This window comes from Eleutherodactylus coqui, chromosome 7, assembly GCF_035609145.1.
Source record: "Eleutherodactylus coqui strain aEleCoq1 chromosome 7, aEleCoq1.hap1, whole genome shotgun sequence".
NCBI classification, from domain to species: Eukaryota; Metazoa; Chordata; class Amphibia; order Anura; family Eleutherodactylidae; genus Eleutherodactylus; species Eleutherodactylus coqui.
Window position 1 is genome coordinate 198,581,350 of NC_089843.1, and position 19,171 is coordinate 198,600,520.

Here is a 19,171-nt window from a genome sequence, read left to right on the forward strand (position 1 = left end):
TTTTTCTACTCTGGTTAGAGCCTGTTTGTGCTGTCCTCTGAAGGGAGTAGTACACACCGTTGTAGGAAATCTTCAATTTCTTAGCAATTTCTCGCATGGAATAGCCTTCATTTCTAAGAACAAGAATAGACTGTCGAGTTTCAGATGAAAGTTCTCTTTTTCTGGCCATTTTGAGCGTTTAATTGACCCCACAAATGTGATGCTCCAGAAACTCAATCTGCTCACAGGAAGGTCAGTTTTGTAGCTTCTGTAACGAGCTAGACTGTTTTCAGATGTGTGAACATGATTGCACAAGGGTTTTCTAATCATCAATTAGCCTTCTGAGCCAATGAGCAAACACATTGTACCATTAGAACACTGGAGTGATAGTTGCTGGAAATGGGCCTCTATTCACCTTTGTAGATATTGCACAAAAAAACAGGCATTTGCAGCTAGAATAGTCATTTACCACATTAGCAATGTATAGAGTGCATTTGTTTAAAGTTAGGACTAGTTTAAAGTTATCTTCATTGAAAAGTACAGTGCTTTTCCTTCAAAAATAAGGACATTTCAATGTGACCCCAAACTTTTGAACGGTAGTGTATGCAGGACAACCTTGGCTTGCCAGGATTCTAAAGCCCCAGGTCTGTCTTTTGGGATTTTGACAATATTTTACAGCGGTTTTATGACAAGATCTTTTTTTGGTTTTTACTGTTCTGTTCAAGGAAAATAATTATCGTAGCTTGGAAGACACTGCAGCAGTAGCACACTGGATTCAATTGGTTAGTAACTATGTCCCAATATACATTGACCTGGCAAAAGTCATGTGACAAGAACTAATATTGTATGGAACCCACTATAGTCTGGCAAAGTGCAGCAATGCGATGTCTTCTGTCCACTCCTGGATTTGATGTAACATCTGGAGGGATGTTGAGCTGTCTGCTTAGCAACTCACAACTCGGTGTTATATGTAGGTACAGGATCACATCCCATAAATGCTCAATTGGGCTCATGTTAAGTGAATGTGCAAGTTTTGTAGGAACTCTTCAGAGTGGTCCTTGAAACAATTCTGGATAACTTGAGACTGATAGCATGGTGCATTATCCATCTGGGACACCCCATCATTTTGGGGGTACATAAAATCCATGAAAGGCTGCAAATGGTTACCAAGTAGTGAAAAGTATCAGACATGGTCAATAACATGTTTAGGTGGACCACACCACGTTTCCAGTCTTCTAGGGTCCTGTTACAACCTCATGAGCCCAGGTGGGGCGCTGTCTCCAGTGTCGTGGTGCTAACAGAGGCGCTCTGGTGGGTCTTCTGCTTCCATATCCCATGACGGCTAAAGCACTGCCTTTATTTGGGCCAAAGAACTGGACGTACAAATTGTCGTTTCGTCTCCAATGACTTGTGATGTTAATATAACTCAGGACCACTCTTCTGACATCCAGACAATTTAGGACTTTTTCCCCCTCGTCTTTAGGTTTATCGAAGAATGAGGGGATCACTACATCCTGAGCTCTACTTGTTTGATCATGAGCATTCTTATTGAAAGTGCTTCGATCGGTTCGAAGGGTTCTGCTGCCATAGCTTTCAGGAACCAATTTAGATTCCAGTCCGGAAATATATTTGTGGGCCTAGGTCGTAACCTATCTGCTGCTGTCAGGAATCTGCTAATCCACCTGCTCTCTGATAACTTGGTGTCGAATAGAGCACTAAGGGCTGCGACCTGAACTCTTAAGGTGCTTGGGGAGAGGTCCATATCCAGGCCCTCCTGCAAGAACTCCAGGATTAAGGGGATGTCGGGAAGGGAGCCCCGGTATTCTCTTCCCTGCCTCCATGAGATAAACTTCCTCCAGACTTTTTGATAAATAAGGTTGGTTGTTTTCTTCCTACTTGACATTAGGGTCCCGATCACTTTCTCGGAGAACCCTCTTCCCCTCAGTGTGGATTCTTCAAGATCCATGCTGTTAGGTGGAGATTGTCTATATTCGGGTAGCTCAGAGGCCCGTGTCAGTAGATCTGCCTGGGCAGGGAAGATGACTGGGTCCTGGATGCTAAATGTTCTTAGAAGAAAGGGGCCACTAGAATCAGCATGCATCTATGTGATCTGAAATATTGCAACACTCTTGGAATCAACGGTATTGAAGGAAAGGCATACACCAGCTTTCTTCCCCAATTCTGACACAGGTTGGCTGGTCTCCTGGACTGAGGGAGAAGAAGTTCTTCACTTTGGCGTTCTCCTTGGTTGCAAATAGATCTAGTTGTGGGGGTCCCCACCTGTCTGTTAGGATTCTGAACGCCTCCTGAGATAGAACCACTCTCCTGGGTCTATACGTCTTCTGCTGAGGAAATCTGCCCTTTGGTTTAGCGATCCTTTTAGATGTGTTGCCGAGATTGAGAGGCCTTGGCCCTCTGCCCAGCGGAAGATCTTTTGCGAGATGCTCTGTAGGGCTGGTGACCTTGTTACCCCTTGGCGCCGAATGTGCGCAAGTGCTGTGGTGTTGTCCGACAGGATCTTTATGTGTTGATTGCTTACCGAGTCCCCCAGCTGTTGGAGGGCCTTCCAAACCACCTGGAGTTCTCTGTAATTTGATGATTGACCTCTTATCTCCTAGGGCCAGGGACCTTGTAGAAGTTGGTCTCCCACGTGCACCCCCCACCCCCAGGCACTTGCGTCTGTCATGATGTGTGTGGCTGGGTTCTGTATCCAGTGGACTCCCCTTTGCAGATTCACTGAGGATGTCCACCAGCGCAGGGATATCTTCACTGAGTTCTTGATGCGCATCTTTGTTCCTAGTGAAGACTGTCTTCTGTCCCAGACTGAAAGGATTACGATCTGCAGGGGTCTGGTGTGCGTTTGGGCCCATGCTACCCCAGGGATGCAGGATGTCAGGCTCCCTAGGAGGGACATGGCCTCCCTGACGGTACATGACCGCCTCCGTAGAAAGGCCCTGACTAGTTGAAGGATCTTCTGTATTTTTATCTCGGGAAGAAAGGAGCATTGAGCCTCCGAGTCGAGCGTTATACCCAAGAATACCTTTTCTCTGCTGGGATCTAAGCTTGATTTCCCCCAGTCTATTATCCAACCTAGAAACTGGAGCAGATCGAGAACTGTCGCCAGGTGTTCTGCTAAGAGCTCTCTGGACCCTGCTATGATCAGAATGTCGTCCAGATAAGGTATTATTACCTCTGCCATAATTTTTGTAAAAATTCGGGGCGCTGAGGAAATCCCAAGGGGAAGGCATCTGAACTGAAGATGACTTGTTCTTCTGCCCATGTCTAGTGCGAACCTCAGGTACTTCTAAGAATCCTTGTGGATCGGCACATGAAAGTCTTTCCCCTAATCCTCTGAAAATCTCGTCCTGGATTGTACGCGGCTCTCTGGGCCCCTCCATTTTAAGGGTGTCAGTGACCGATTTAATGAGCTCCGCTAAGTCCTCCTGATAAAATAAGATATTTTTTGGACTCCTCTTCATCTGAGAACTCTTCGGGCACTGGTTCTTCCAGCTCTGTCCCGATCGAGCTTCTTTCGGAGTCTGAATATTCTTCCAGGCTATACGACTTTTTCTGGCGCTTAGCCCTGGATGCCCCCGCTGGCATAGCCAATTGTGATGTCAGAGCTGACCGCACTTCCTTCTTGACCAGCTTCCTGACATCTTCTAGGAATCCCCCCGATTCCGCTTTAACCAGCCTTGCTACGCATGCCTTGCATAGAGGCCTCTCATATGTAGTTGGCAGTCTCGATCCGCACTCTGCACATTTTTTAGGTTTGTTCTGGTAGGGGCGTCTTTTTTATCCCCCTGGCAGACAAACAGAGTTTTTTGCGGATAAGGATGCAGTATTCCAAACATACATTGGATTTTGCATAAAACCTTTTTGCCCCACTGGCTACTTACAGCCCCCGCTGTAGCTGAAGATTCAGCGATTTCCAGTGCTGGAGCACTCACTGACAACCAGTGCTGCAGACGCTTTGGAGCAATACAAGCTAGCTTAAAAGCAATGGCTTACCTGTCCTGTAGATCTTCTCTCAGGCTTTTTCAAATTTGGCTCCTCCACGACAAGCCCCGCCCTCTCCTTGCATCCGACGCGATGGCGACCCGAAATAAATCCCACCTGTTCTGGGTGGATATATTGTCCAATAAATATAATAAATCTGGTAGCCATAATTTTGGTAAGGATCTTCAAATCATTATTAATTAGGGAGATAGGGTGATAATTTTCGCAGACGGTGTGGTCCTTGTCAGGCTTAGGAATAACCTGAATGTATGTCTGGTTGGCTAGGGGAGGGAGGTAGACGCGGTTCTTCATGAACGTAATTGAAGAAGCCTGATAGCGGAGTTCCCAGGGCTGACAAAAACTTTTTATAATAAACATTAGAGAAGGCGTCCGGTCCCGATGCTTTTGAGCATTTAAGTAGTTTTACAGCTTCTCTACTTTTCTCAACTGTTATTTTCCTAGCCATCATGTTGTGGTGTTCTAGGAGCAGTTTAGGCAACGTCTCCTCGATTAACTCTTTGAACCTCTTTTACTATAAAATTGACCAAATGTTTCTCCAATCTTTTGTGGGTCTTGGCTCAAGGATCCATTAGGGAGGTGCAGTTTGGGAAGGGCAGAGAGAAATGGTCTAGGAGTAAGCCTATGTGCTTACAATCTGCCCTGCCTGTTCCCCTGAAAAACAGGTATCTAGACAATCGCAATTTTCAGCCTGGGTGGTTAAACATAAATTTAGTTCAGTCCGTGCTTTTGCAATTTCAGACAACAGTTCTAAGTTTTGACGCTGCATTAAAGAGGAGTAGACCGCTTCCTTTTCCCGTAATTCCCTTGTCCGCTCGGCTTTTGGCTTTGAAGCTAATTGGATAATCTTTCCCCTCACCACCGCCTTATTAGCATATGAGGTATCCTCTGGACGATGTGTTAATCCTTCGAATTACAAGTGTAATACAGAATACTCATTACTTTCACACTAACACGCTTACTTTCACAGTTGCCTCCAGACACTTCTTCTTAGGAGTCCGAAACTCTCGGTAAAAAGTTTAAATAAAGATTTAGTGCCTCTATAATCCCACTCAGCTGAAATGCACATCACTCCAAATAGGAATATAGCAATTGAACTGCTTCAGATCTATATAGGTTTTATCGGAAGGTAGGATTACTCCATGCGTGGAGTTACATCACTCCGTGTCAGGAAGCTCATCCACCACTGTAAGGGAATGTCCAGGTAAGGCAAGAGAGCAAAACCAACCCTCAGGATAAGGCAAAACATACAAAAAAGAGAGGATGCTTCACTCACTTAAACAGGTACACAGTAAAGTATAGCAAAAAAACAAACCAAAAACTTTGGCTAAAAAAAACTCACCTACTCTTGTCTGACTATAAGGTGCTTCTGGTGATCGGGGTAGTTATAGAAGTGATGTGGCCCCATTGATTGTTCAATTTAAAGGTTTTACATATTTCAGGTTGGTTTTATTATCTTCTGGTTGATGGTGTGAAGAATCATTTTTTCTCTTGGTTTGCTACAGGGCGTAAAACAAGTATACTCTGTCATGTGATGAATCTCTCTGAAGTATATAAAGTATTTTTATGTTTGAATTGCTTCTATACATTTCAGGTCCCATGTCCAGACAGCTCCAGAAGGCCTCCGTCACCATTGTAGGGGATCAAACCTGCAAAAAGTTCTATCCCATTCAGATTAGCCCTAGAATGCTCTGTGCTGGCTTCATGCAGGGTGGAGTTGATAGTTGTTCTGTAAGTATTATTTTTTTTTAAATATAGACACAAAAAATTGCTTCCTCACTATAGCATTACGTCATACTGCTTTTTGACAGGCAGTCTTTCAAGCCACCCCCCGGGGATGGCTTGATAGGCAGTCTGTTAAGGCAGCCATTACACCTGCACGGCTCCCCCCCGATCTCACCGCGGGGGGGCATTGCGGGACCCCCAAACATCGTTCAGGGGATTTAAATGCCGCTGTCAGAATTGACAGCGGCATTTAAATGGTTAATAGCCGCAATCGGCCGCTTGTGGCTATTGCCCGCGGGTGTCAGCTGTTATAAACAGCTGATGCCCGCACTGTGTGAAGAGAGGTTGCCACGCAACCTCTCTTCATACATACCCGGACCCTCCATGACGTATCGGTACGTCATTGGCCGTGAAGGGGTTGTCCCATGATATTGTTTATACTTCAATCCAGTCTTTATAAACAAAAAATTATCTTAAACTCATTAAAAAAATGTTTGTCCTCAGATATTCCAGAAATGTTCAAATAGCACCACCTGTTCCCAATAAGCCTTGCTGCATAAACGATACCCTTTCCTGACCCACGTCATAGGCTCCTCACCAGCCAAGCCGGAGACCTACTACGAACGCTTTAAAGGCATATGCATGTTTTTTGAGCCAAATGTGGATCCAAAAGCAGGAAGGCCTTCCTTTTTATTTCCCTGTGTTTTTAATCCACTACTGCTTTCGGCTCAACTGCACCAAAAACTGCATGCTTCATATTAGCCGTAGGCCGGCTTCTTACAGGCAATATGCTGTGAATGGAACCTTTTGATTTCAATATGTTCGTAAACATGCAGATTTTGGTAGTAAAAAAACAAAAACACAGCATAGTCTATTTCCCGCAAATTTGCACACCAAAAGTCCCATAGAAATCAATGGAGTTGTGCACATGCACACGCAATGTGTTAGGAGATAAGTGATACGCTACATCAGGACATACATCTCATTAACTCATTAGCCATTTTAATGGCCGGGAGCCAGGGTGCATTTTCTTTTTTTGCATACACAAAAAAAACACAGCAAAATATATCCAGCCGCGCATACAAAAAAGCTAAACTTGTGCTGCAAATACAACTTGCTCGTGTGAAGACTTTAGTGTTTGCGTACGTATTCCCTTAACATAAATTTGTTCCTGACACGTAGTATGTACAATGTAACCTTCGTTGTGTTTTTTAGGGCGATGCCGGTGGACCTCTCGCTTGTAGAGAACCAACCGGTCGATGGTTTCTAGCTGGAATAACGAGCTGGGGCTACGGCTGCGCAAGACCATACTTTCCCGGAGTTTATACCAGGATAACCTCCGTCCGAAGCTGGATTGGACAGACTTTACGATTATGAGGGCTAAAATCTCAGGGAGAGGCAGACCAAAATAATCAAACACAAATGCGGGGCTTAACCGCTGGCGTCCATGCTTGGAATAAACACGGACATTCTACGGCCCTGATCACTCAAAAATTTGAGACGGAAAACGTAGACTATTTTCTATGAGTAAATGTGACCTGCTGTTCCGACAACACGATCTCATGAATCTACATAAGACAACGTGATTCTGAGCAGACGCCGGTTTTGTACACTATTCACGTAGAGTAAAGTTATATTTATTTGTTGAAGTCAATCTTTAGTAGGAATGCTGGGAAGAGATTATAGTGAGATGTAAGGCGGTAATAAGGGACACGCCGAAACACCAGCTTCCTATAGGATTCCATGTATAAAACGGAAAAAAGTGCAACGCCCAACCAAGAAGTTGGCATATAGCACATTTCAAAATGCATTCTATTAATCACTTCATAGTGTAATGAAATGGGACAAAGTGAGAACAACAGTGTCTGATGTGAAATATTCCAAACCAGATACAATAGAGAGTTTAGGGCTCCTCATTTAAAAAGTAACAAAGGGCAAGCAAATAAGTCTCCCATGAGCCGGCAGACATTGGAGCCATTTGCTTGTTGAACCAATATGCATGAAGTGCACCCTACGATCTGTAAAGTGAATTTCCAGACTGTGCCAGCCGGTATATAGCGGGGTTGGAGTGGAAGCCACTGCTTGCCCTGTGTAGCGGCCGGCACAGATCTCATTGAAATCAGTAGGAGCTGCTGTGCTTGTTGCGGGCTGGGGTCCCATTGATGTCAATGAGAGCGGTATTAGTGTACCTTGACGCCACCAGGAATCTAGGGGTTTGATAAGGCAACGCCATTCACCAAGCTTCTTGAAGGTCCTTTACCATCGTCATTGTGAGAACTTTGCTGTCAGGCCAATGTAGTCAGTGGAGTCATTAGGCTACTTGGAGACTGGAGTGGGTATATTCAGGCTGCTGTCCCCAGAGGGCGGCGGTGTAAATCTGTGCTCCCATGTCTGGCTGTGGCAGAATCCCGCCTATCTACGTCTGCCATCCCCACTTTGGTCACTATGCGGCTGGTGGCACTGAGGACAACCCGGAGTGCATTCGGCACTGTGCACTCATGGGAGGAGGCAGTCGCTGGACCCCGCTGCTGGAATTCACCCATCCCCACATTTCAGCCCTGTGCAGCTATGGGCTCAGAGCTGACCCCGGCGTGCAGTGGCCGCTATACACCAATGTGCGTCTGCAGTTACTGGCCGGACGCCAATTTTCAGCCCTGTGCGTCTGTCTCCTCTGAAGACACCCCGCACTGCAGTCACCGCCGTGCCCTGATGTGCGGCTGTCAGCACTGTAGGCACCCAACAGCTGTAAGTGTGGCTGCACGGGGGCCCCACCGCCACCGTGCTTGAATGTGCGGCCGTGGGCTCTCATGTGCTGTCCACAGACCCCTGCTGACAATGGGGAGGGAGGGTGAAATCACGCAGCTGTGACTACTAAACTGGAGGCACAGAGCCGCTGCCAGGGAAGCTGCAGTGGGGAACTGTATGCACAGTCTACTAAAAGACCTTAAAGTACCTTGACAAATGCAGCCAATCAAGAGCTAGGTGTGTGAGGGGCATTTCCTCCTGTCAAACCCCTAGCTTCCAGAGGCGTCAAGGTACACTAATACCAATGAAAGCTGCTCCTGCAATCAGCGGCACCAGCCGCTATCCAGGGGTCAGAGCAGCGGCTTCCGCTCCGACCCTGCCTGAGACAACCAGCAGCACCTGTAAAACTCCTTTAAAAAAAAGGTGCCCACAAAATCTCTGCTTATACCAAATGTGTAATTTTTCATAGTATCAACCAAATATGCAATAAATATTCATAGAGCAATATTTAAAGTCTACAAATTATGCAGATAAATGTGATATTTGTTGTAGACAACCTGTATAAATGTGCATCTGTAAGGGTTTCCAGGACATTCACACACAATTCATTCAAAATCATTTTATTCATCCATGCCCACTTCCATGAAGATCCCAGGAAGATAAACCATGAGTGATTCAATACAAACAGAACAGATGTAGCATTCTGCCGCTCTGTAACAGTGTTGCAGTGAGTGCATACGGTGTCTATGATCAAGTATGTAACCAGTAAAATATACTATTATTAAACAGCAAGCGTCTCCAAGAAATGTCTTCTGTTCAACAGCTTTCCCATTCATCTACTAAAGGATCGACACGGCTTTACTGCGAAATTCCTGAGAGTAGGAATGAAAGAAGGGCGAAACGCGTCATTATACAGTTAATTCCTAACAGTAGTGTAGACGCCACGTGCTGCACCCGAGGACGGCAGACTGGAATAACGTTGGCGTAATGCAATCTTGAGAAATAACTTTCTCAAAAGGATATATAGCAGAAAGGACCGGCGCACTTGTTTTAGGTAATAAACGATTGGGACGGGCATGAGGAGACATGACGCTCTACAAAATCATCTATGTTCTACTCCTGCATCGGAGATCTTCCACCTTAAATGCCATTTAAAATCTAAATTAAAGAAGGAAAAAAAGTTCATCTGATTAATAAGGCATATCATTTATCAACGGCATAGCCACTGGGTTTGTCCATTTAACCCATTCACTGCCAGTAGTCTCTTGCTAAACAATGAGGGCTTGATCTTCCCAGTGATGAACTTTTATGAGAACCTCTCCGCTGCTGGGGAATAATTGCAGTAGGATTCCTGGTGGATGTTAAGTAGCTCGTGTCACATCTTCGCACGCTCCCTCTGTAGTCTGGAGTTGTAGGCTCTTGACACAGTGTTCCAGGCATCCATGTATCTATCCATACACATCGCAACGCATTTCTAGGGAGAAAAACAAAACAATTTTTTTTCTAAATGAATATGAATATTTAATCAGAAGTATTTACAGCAGAATACGAGGGGCTGCTGATAAGTCTTTGGCTTTACCCAGAAAGAAACGAAATAGGAAGATGAAACTTTACATTTATTCCACATACTCTCCGCTGATGTCACACTTCTTACATCGGTATTCCAAGTTCTGTAAGCCTTGCAAAAAGAAGGATTTCGGTTGTGCATCAAACTAGTCATACGTAGCAGCCATGGCATCAGAAATGGTGTGAAATTTGGTACGCTTGAGGTGTTTCTTCAGGTTTGGAAACAGATGCTAGTCGGAGGGAGCTAGATCTGGTGAATAAGGTGGATGGTCAACCAGCTGGAAGCCTAACTCCACCAGTTTTGCCATGGTCGCTTGTGCAGTGTGAGCGGAAGCATTGTCTTGCAGGAACAAGATTCCTTTGGACAGCTTGCCGCGCCTTTTGGCCTTCAGAGCTGCCTTCAATTGGTCCAAAAGTTCAATGTAATACCTTGCATTGATGGTGGAACCATTTTGAAGGTAGTCCATTGGCAGCACGCCCTCCTTATCCCAGAACACAGACGCCATCACCTTAGTGGCTGATTTTTGCACCCTGAACTTCTTTGGGCGAGAAGAACCACTGTGCCTCCACTCTTTTGGCTGCTCCTTGGTTTCAGGGTCATACAAATCCAGGTCTCCTCCATGGTGACCAGTCGATCCAGGAGGTACTCATCAGTTCAGAACCGTTGACAAATGGACCGGGACTAAAGATAAACGAGCAGGCTCGGATAAGTCAGTTACTCGAGCAAGCCTTCTCGAGTAACTGCATTCTTGTCCGAGTGGGTGGGTGGGGGGAATAGAGAGGGAGATCCCTCACTCTTCCCTGCTATCTCCTGCCCTCTCAGACAAGAATTTCATTACTCAAGAAAAGCGAGGCTCGCTCGAGTAACTGACTTATCAGAGCGTGCTCGCTCATCTCTAACCAGGAAGTTTGACTCATGCTTTTCTTATCTGTTGTCAGACATTTGGGGACCCACTTTTCAGATAGCTTCTTCCTGTTCAAATGTTCATGTATAATGACACAAACACGTTCACCAAGACAAAGTGACCAGGCAGCAACTGATTGTTCTTTTGCAAAATTAAGAAATAACTTTTATTCCTCCATAAAGGCTGAACAAACACGTTCACGAGAAATCTCCATGATGTCTATTCCTTTAGCTGAAATTCACCGATTCTCCAGTATGAGGTTGTGCACAGCATCGACGAACTTCTTAACAACCACCTCTCAGTCGTCCAGGACGTTCCTCATCATTGGTGCTGAAGTGGCCCGTTTTAAATTTAGCAACCCAGTTCTTAACTGTAGAATATGAAGGGCAGTGATCGCCCAATGTCTGCGGGATATCACCATGAATATCTTTAGCGAACTTTCCTTGCAGAAACAAGAATTTTATCCCTCCTCTGCTCTCATTTGCTGTGAATATCGCCTTAGACTCCGCCATTTTGTTTTCCCGCGTGCCTAGATCACTGTTATAAGCTACAAACACAACATTTTGAAAACATATATTAGACACATAAGGCTTTCATGTGATGTAACATTCGTTACCATAGAAACAAAAAAGAACACAGACTTATCAGCAGCCCCTCGTAAAACTGCTGTAATAAATGGCGAGTTACTGTAGATACAGCTCAGCATTTATCTGCCCAACATACTTATGGCTTGCTTTAATAGTGCGTTATGTACAACCTTAATTCAAAAAAAGTTGGGCTACTGTGTAAAATGTAGATAAGTGTTATGAGATTTCCAATTCATTGTGTTCTTATTATCTTAACCATGTTTTATTTACAAGAGAACATATTAGAAGGGGGAGGGGACATTTCTCCACTTCATTTAAAAAATGAACTCATTCAGGAATTAATGGCAGCAACACATCTCACAAAAAGTTGGGACAGGGGGTAACAAAAGGCTGGAAAAGCAAGTGATACTACTAAAAAAAACAGATGCAGGGTTAATTTTCTAAGTCACATGACAGTGTATAAAAAGGAGCATGCTACAGAGGCAGAGCCTCTCAGAAACAAAGATGGTCAGAGGTTCACCAATCTGTGAAAAACTGCATCTAAAAACGGTCTGAAAACTGTGAAACTGTTATAGAAAAATGTTTCTCTACATAAAGTTGCAAAGACTTTGAATATCCCATGATCTACAGTATATATCATGAGAAGATTCTGGAGCAATTTATGTGCATGGGGGAAACAGCAGACAGTCAGTATTGGTCACTCGAGATCTACAGGCCCTCCCTCAGGCGACATTGCATTAAAAACAGGCATGATTCTGTAATGTAAATTACTGCATGGGCTTAGCAATGCTTTCAAACATTATAGTCTGAACACAGTTCGCTGTGTAATCCACAAATGCAAGTTATAGCGCTTCTCCTTTACATGATACAGATTTATCAACACAATCCAGAAACACTGGTGCCTTCTCTGGGCCAAATGAACCGAGGCAAAATGCAAGAATTGGATGCCCTGTCAAAGTTATACCGAAAGACAGTTTATCCTTCCTGACTCTATACTTATGGTCCTTACCTTATTTAGGTGAATATAGAGGGTATAGAGTAACACTGCTCTCCTAGCAGGCAGAGACGGTACTTGCTCTAACTGCTGGAATGGTCTGGGATCATGAATCATGGGATAGAAGGCAGGAAGAAATCAAGAACCAAGATGGTGTCTGATATGCATCAGACAGAAGGTTGCATGTATTGGGAATAAAGCATACATAGAAGTTGTTTGATGTGTAAGACAATCAGGTAAGGGGTGCAGTGATGTAAAAATGCGTTTTCTTCAACATTGCCCCTTAATTCATTCAAGGGTGACCATTTCAGGTTGAAAGTATTGAACTGTATGGAAGAGGAGTAACTGGTTCTAAAGCAACAAAGTGCCGTCCAAAGATAAGAAAAAGAAGGAAGATTAAAGACAAACAAGAAATAAAAAATTACCGTATTTTCCGGCGTATAAGACGGCCCCCAACTGTCGACTTATACGCCGGGAATACAGTGTAGAAAAAAAATCAATACTCCCCTCCCACGGTGCTGCTGCAGGCTGTCGCTCCCTCCTCCACACCGACAGAGCATTGTTTTTAGGATGCGGGAACTGGGAACTTGAGCAAGAACCAGAAGCAGCATTTACATATGGTACGTTTCCTCGTGACCACTGCCACACATGCCAGGCTCCTTACGCTCATTTTTGGCACTGCCATGTTGTACAATTTTGGTCTGAGGTGGCAGGGTGCCTATCAGGGATTTTGGAAGCCCAACGCCTGAAATTTGCCTCTTTGTATTATTGGATCGGGGGGGGGGGGGGGGGGTGGAATCATCACAACAGGATTCCTCTTAGAATCGTTACTGATCTTATATTATGTACATTCTTCAATAAGACGAGTTATAAAAAAGAGACGTATCAAACACGTCAAAAGTATTTCCATACATTAATACTTAGTGGAGCTCCTTTGGGGATAATGACTTTGGATACTCTCCGTGACATACACTTCACCTGGTATTCCCTCCATGCATCCTGCAAACGTCTGGCGAGTTCTCCCAAAGATGAACGCCGTTCATATATCCTGACCAGACATTCTAGTTTATCCCAAAGATGTCTAGTAAGTTTCAGGTCGGGACTCTGGCCAGCTAGTTTTATTGTGGAACATCCATACCCTCAAACCAACATAAAACAACGTTCGATGTGTAACAAGGTGTGTTGCTGCCTTGTTGTAAGTATGGCCGACCATTCCCAGAGCATTGCTACATTGTCAGCAGCACATTATTGTACTTAACTCTAGGGACAACACACTCAGGCCAAAAGGTGTTCCACAGGCTCCTCCACACCCAGGTATGCCATCTGATTTGAAAATGAAGTAGCACGAATCTTCACTCCATAGAATGTTCTTCCATTGCTTAACTGTCCGATGACCACGCTTCTTGCACCATTGTTGACAGGCTAATGCATCCTCTATGAGAGAACTTGCCAGACATTTGCAAGATGAATGGAGGAAGATACCAGCTGAAGTGTATCAGACATTAGTAGAAAGTATGTAGTGGAGAATATCCGATTGTGATGAGTGTTAATGGAGGCCTAATTGATTATTAACATATGTAAGTAAATACTACTTAGGCTGCCTGTCCCCGGGCGATATGTCACTGCGTTATCCGGCCGTGAGTAAGGTAGTGAACACTTTCCATAGGCCAACTATGGAATGTGCAGCCTGACATCCATGAGCGGAAAACAATAGCGATTCTCTGCTCGTGGGAATAAAATCGCGGCATGTTGCGATTTGCCGCGGTGAGCCCATCTATTAGATAAGCTCATCGAAGAACCGTCAGTGCCCCCCCTCCTCCCCCGTGGCAGAAAAACACTAGCGATATTCGGTCACAGCCATGGACAGGCAGCCATAGATTCTTGCTCAGGTGTAGCACTACTTCTGGTCGGCTAGTCTATAGGATCGGCACAAGCTTCTACTAAGAACTTAGCCATAAACATTGTATACCTGCTCCGAGTTGTCCAGCGATCCTCCTGGTTTTCCGATACATTTTCGAAAACATTTATCAGTCATCCGCTGTGAAGACGAGGAGGCGGCGGTTAGTGAGTGCAGACAGCGCAGAGACATGAACAATGCAGAACATAGACTATTGTAGAAAGTTACTCATGGTACACATAGACCCCCGAAGTAAGCGCCGTCGCCATATAGGCAGGTAAGAGAAGGGCGAACATCATCAGACAGCAGTGCGGACAATATGTACTCATCTGTACGGGCGGTGCATGCCCCTGGAACAATACCCCCTCCTAGAGATGGCATCTGTCCCATTACTAGATTCTCCTGACAGTGGGAAGTGTTCTTGTGATCGGGGGCCTCAACACCGCAGAAACCCCATCACGATTAGATTCTGACATACTGGATCCACGTGAGCAGCTCACACGCTCTATAGGCGGCTTATAACCCCGATGACGCCTTTCTACTGACCTCACTAATGGGCTTTAAACTTGCATATACTTTTTAAGGCGGTGGCTTGGCGGACTACTGACAGCGGGGCTCCTGCTCTAACAGCCAGGAGGGAAGAAACCTCAGATCCTGGCAGCTTAACCCCGTTACATGCCACAATCAATAGCAGCTGCAGCATGTAAGCAGTTGACAGTGGGAAGGGGCTTCTATCACACATCAACACCCCTCAGTTTGACTGCAAGGTACCAATGGGTTCCCGTTAAAGCATGACAAAGACCTCCATGTCTGGTATGTAACTCAGCTCTACTAGGCCCCGCCTCCCGCAGAGTCTAATAGGCTGCTGTCATAGGGTTAGTAGAATGCACTATATAAGTAATGCAGTGTACTATCCTAATGATCACAACTTCAACCTCCTTCAGGAACTTAAAAAAAAAAAAAAAAAAAAAAAAAAAAAAAGGTTTTTTAGGTGTTACAGTAATCGTGCCGATCAGATGGCAACGTTATGTTGTCATTACCGTAAAAACAAACCCGAAAACATGGGTGGAGCCTCTGGGCGTTTTTCCATCTTCCCAACCCGAAAAAACCCATGCTGCCACCCCTCACCTCCCAGCCGACAACCGCCGTGCTCACCAGGGCCTACAACCGAGCGCCGGTGGTCATGTGATGCATCGCTCCTGTAATTGCAGATTTTGACTCCGCTTTTGATGCGAAGATGCTGCTCAATATCCTCAGCAACACCGCTGTGTGTAAATACAGCCTGCAGGAGTCAGACACTGCAGTCAGTGCGGCGCACGTGATGTCATCTGTCACATGACCTGTGTGCATGTCAGTCCACGGAGTGAGGCTATACCAGGACCGACCACTACACGTTCGTACAGCACAGTCACCGCTGTGTGACCAGACAGATATTTTTTTAAAGGGCCAGGCAGTAAATAAAAAGGATACCATACCCACCGTCTTCAGGCCCCTCGGACGCCACTGCCCCATTTACCAGGTAACCACCGCCTGCCAATCGGAGACAGTACTATCACCATCCGGACTCCAGGCATCAGCGCTCACATGATGTCATGAGTTCACTCCGGCCTCTGATTGGCTCCATGGTCACGTGACTTCCCATGGCGGGGGACAGAGCAGCGGCGGTCCAGGGAACCAAAAGAAAGTCTGATTTATTGTAACGAATGTCTAGACTAAAGGGCAACAGCGCCCCCCGATAAGTGGAAGCCTGTAGGGAGCGCCGCCAATCAGGTGTCACCTCTGTATCACCTGACCAGCGGCATCAGCTTCCTACAGGCCACCGCAGCGCTGGCGGTCCGAAGACTTCAGAGGGCAGGATGCAAAAATACCGCTGTGTGTGAATGCCCCCCTAATGTCCCACTGAGCCACCCGTGATGGTGGACCCCCAGACTAGAGGCCGTCACCTCTATAGGGAGCACAAGGTCAGCAGCAGCAGGGGGCACTCTCTGCACTCACCTGTAGCAGCTCCTGGGCATTCGCCACCGCAATTTGCACCTTCACTTGCTCCATGATGGCGCCGGTGTCTAGCTTGCCCGAGGCCGAGGCCGGGGCCGCTGGGGAGAAGTCTGAGCTGAAGCCGTCCATCTCTCCGCTCACCGGCCACAGCTCAAAGTCACACACGTGCCGACTGCTTCCTGCTGCGGAACCGGAAGCTACTAGCGCAAAGCCTCACGGTAGTTGTAGTTCCGGCGCCTCCAGCTTTGTGTTGCGTCATCAGCCTCAGCGAGCGGCCGCTCTGGTGTCTCCCATCTTCCCACTGCAGGGACGGCTGACCGACGGGGCTGCACGAGGGCTTGTGTTTGGGGAACAAGTTGTATATTTTAGTGGCCGCGCTCTGGGATACAGATAATGGAGGACTTTTATTACATTTTCTTTTTTGGGGGGCGGGGGGGGGGGGGGGGGGGGGGGGAGATAGGGGGTTGTAATGGTAAAAACAGTACAGGAATTCCGTCATTGTTTTGGGGGTTTTATATTCAGTGTTCGCCGTTCCGTAATAACCTGCTGACTTTCTTATCTGATCAGCAGATTACTGAGACACCAAGTTTATAGAGTTTGTTCTTATTTTTTATAACTTTTACACAATAAAAACTTATTTTTAAAGAAAAAACAACTGAATCTGCATCGCCGCATCCTAAGGGCTTATTCACAGGAGCGTATATCCTACCATCTGAGTTGTCTTCCCTCCCCCTCACCGTCTCTCTGCCGGTATTGGTGTATCTTGATGCCACCAGGAATTCCTGGTGGAGTCAAGATTAATGGGGTGACGCCCCCTGCACCTGATTGGCTGGACAGCTTCCCCGGCTGCAGGTCCTGGAACACCAGTAAAGAATGCGTAGAAAAGGCATACAGCGGGAACCGCCGCTGCAGCCGTGCACCTCCAGCAGCAAGTGGGTTCCCCGGCAGGGACTGCCAAGCACAGTATGCCTTAGGCAGCAGGGAAGCACAAGGCAAGTTACTTTGGCGGGAGTGTCTGTGAGAGCAACCACTGATGCGGCTGCCGTAAGGGAGCGGCCCTACTCATTGTGCTTTGCCAAGTGTGGGCGGCCGGGCATGGAAAGGGGTGAGCCAGCGGCCGCCTATGACCCTATGGCTGAAATAGCGGCCACGACCAAGCGCACTCACTGCAGCGTCTGGATTTATTAGCGGCAGCGCTGCAGGCTTACGCAGAGGGTTAGCCTTACATCATGACATGTAAATGCTGGCATGTTACCGCGTAAGCCTGCAGCACTGCCACTAATAAACCCACACTGTGTGACTAGGACCTTCATGCTTTCACCCTATCAGAAGCTAGGTGTGTGACCGGGACATTCCTCCTGTCAAACTCTTAGCTTCCGGTAGCGTCAAGGTACACTAATACCCTCTCTGCCTCTTTCCTCCCCTTCGGCTGTTTGCAATGGGAGGGGGCGGGGCGGGGCAGAACTAAGCTTCCGCCCCCTCCCATTGCTGGCTGTGGACAAGGGGCGGGAGCTTATGAAAGTAGCCTATTAGACTATGAGGGGTCTAATAAGCTGAGTTACATGACAGACATGAAGGTCTTTGTCAGGCTTCTGGCTGCCACAGGAACCCATTGGTACCTTGCAATTGCATTGAAGGGAGAGAAAAGGAGCCCCCTACCCCTGTCATCTGCTTACATGCTGCAGTTGCTATTGATTGTGGCATATAAGGGGTTAAGCTGCCAGGATCTGGGGTTTCTCTGATCCTAGCTGTCAGCAGTCAGCCAATCTATTGACTTGAAAAGATGTGTGTGCAGGTTTAAAGCCCATTAGTGAGGTCAGTAAAAAGGCGTCCTGGTGGTCATTAAGGGGTTAACGTAGGTTTCTGACAGTAAATCTTAGAGAATAAACTTGAATCCAGAAGCGCCGGAGTCTGGGGCAGTTCTACCAAATGTACAAAAAGGTGCCCCGAAGTGAGAGACCCGATACACTGCGGAACATACAGGACCATCTCTGGAGGGTCAAGTACCGGCCCAATGAAAGTTTCTAGCCCACTTCGAGGACAGAGTTGCCAATTTATACCACTCCAAGGCAGGAAGCCCCTTGTCCAGGTCCGCCTCCCATTTATTCAAGTTTACCCTTAGGTGAAGTAAAGTTAGAGTACAGTGATGATCCTGGAACCACCTGAAACACTATAGCCAATGTGTTCAAAAATGGATATATCAGCCAGGGTACGTCTGTCATTGGTTAAGGATAAGACGTGGTGCTTGATCTGTTGGAAGCAGAATAGAGTGAACCGACTGGAAATACTCAAACTGTTGAAAACCCAACCTTTCCTCCACAGCACAAACCAGAACTTGTTAGGACAGCGCCTCACAAAAAAATAGGTTGATTGCGGTCAAAAGCTTGGATCAGGAATACCTGTCACAAATGTGAGCATAAAAGAAGCTGTGAGCTGTGTGGAGAAGAGGAATCACCCTGGCCCAAAGGACATCCAGTGGAGAGCTGAAGCAAAGAGGGATTCCTGGAGACCAGCCGGCCCCAGGGAGAATAGAGTACCAGAAAGAAAAAAGCCCCCTGCGCTCAGTGCCCCAGAATATTTAAGTGTGAACAAGGCGGCTATACGTTATACCAGAAATGGTGGCCAAAGTAAAGACTTGTTGAGGAGATAAATAATCATTTATTTAATGTGAACAGAGCAAAGTGCAACGGGTTTCGGAACCAGTGGGTTCCTTTTTCAAGTACAGCTGTACTACTATCCGCCTTGGTTGTGTGCTCCCCTA

General features: G+C 46.3%; 2 protein-coding genes across 2 annotated transcripts in view; one reads left to right on the forward strand and one right to left on the reverse strand.

Moving 5' to 3' along the window:
- The window catches only part of TMPRSS9 (transmembrane serine protease 9), a 174,302-nt gene extending 165,356 nt beyond the window's left edge, over positions 1–8,946 (forward strand). The window contains exons 19-20 of the mRNA XM_066574235.1: positions 5,591–5,727; positions 6,937–8,946. Coding sequence (XP_066430332.1) covers positions 5,591–5,727; positions 6,937–7,098 — 299 coding nt within the window. The 3' untranslated portion in view covers positions 7,099–8,946. The remainder of the gene's footprint in view (positions 1–5,590; positions 5,728–6,936) is intronic.
- A 124-nt stretch (positions 8,947–9,070) lies between these two features.
- TIMM13 (translocase of inner mitochondrial membrane 13) lies at positions 9,071–16,602 on the reverse strand. Its single transcript, XM_066574236.1, has 3 exons — positions 16,411–16,602; positions 14,488–14,556; positions 9,071–9,940 (listed from the first exon to the last, which is right to left on the reverse strand). Exons 1-3 carry the CDS (start codon positions 16,537–16,539, stop codon positions 9,842–9,844), a joined length of 297 nt encoding a protein of 98 aa, XP_066430333.1. The 5' UTR covers positions 16,540–16,602; the 3' UTR covers positions 9,071–9,841.
- Between the last annotated feature and the right edge of the window lie 2,569 nt (positions 16,603–19,171).

Excerpts from the sequence above, each read along its gene's own strand:
- TIMM13 (XM_066574236.1), bottom strand. The coding sequence starts at position 16,539 with ATGGACGGCTTCAGCTCAGACTTCTCCCCAGCGGCCCCGGCCTCGGCC. Across the intron at positions 14,557-16,410 it reads ATGCCCAGGAGCTGCTACAG|CGGATGACTGATAAATGTTT; the intron begins GTGAGTGCAGAG and ends TCGTCTTCACAG. Across the intron at positions 9,941-14,487 it reads CGCTGGACAACTCGGAGCAG|AAATGCGTTGCGATGTGTAT; the intron begins GTATACAATGTT and ends TTTTCTCCCTAG.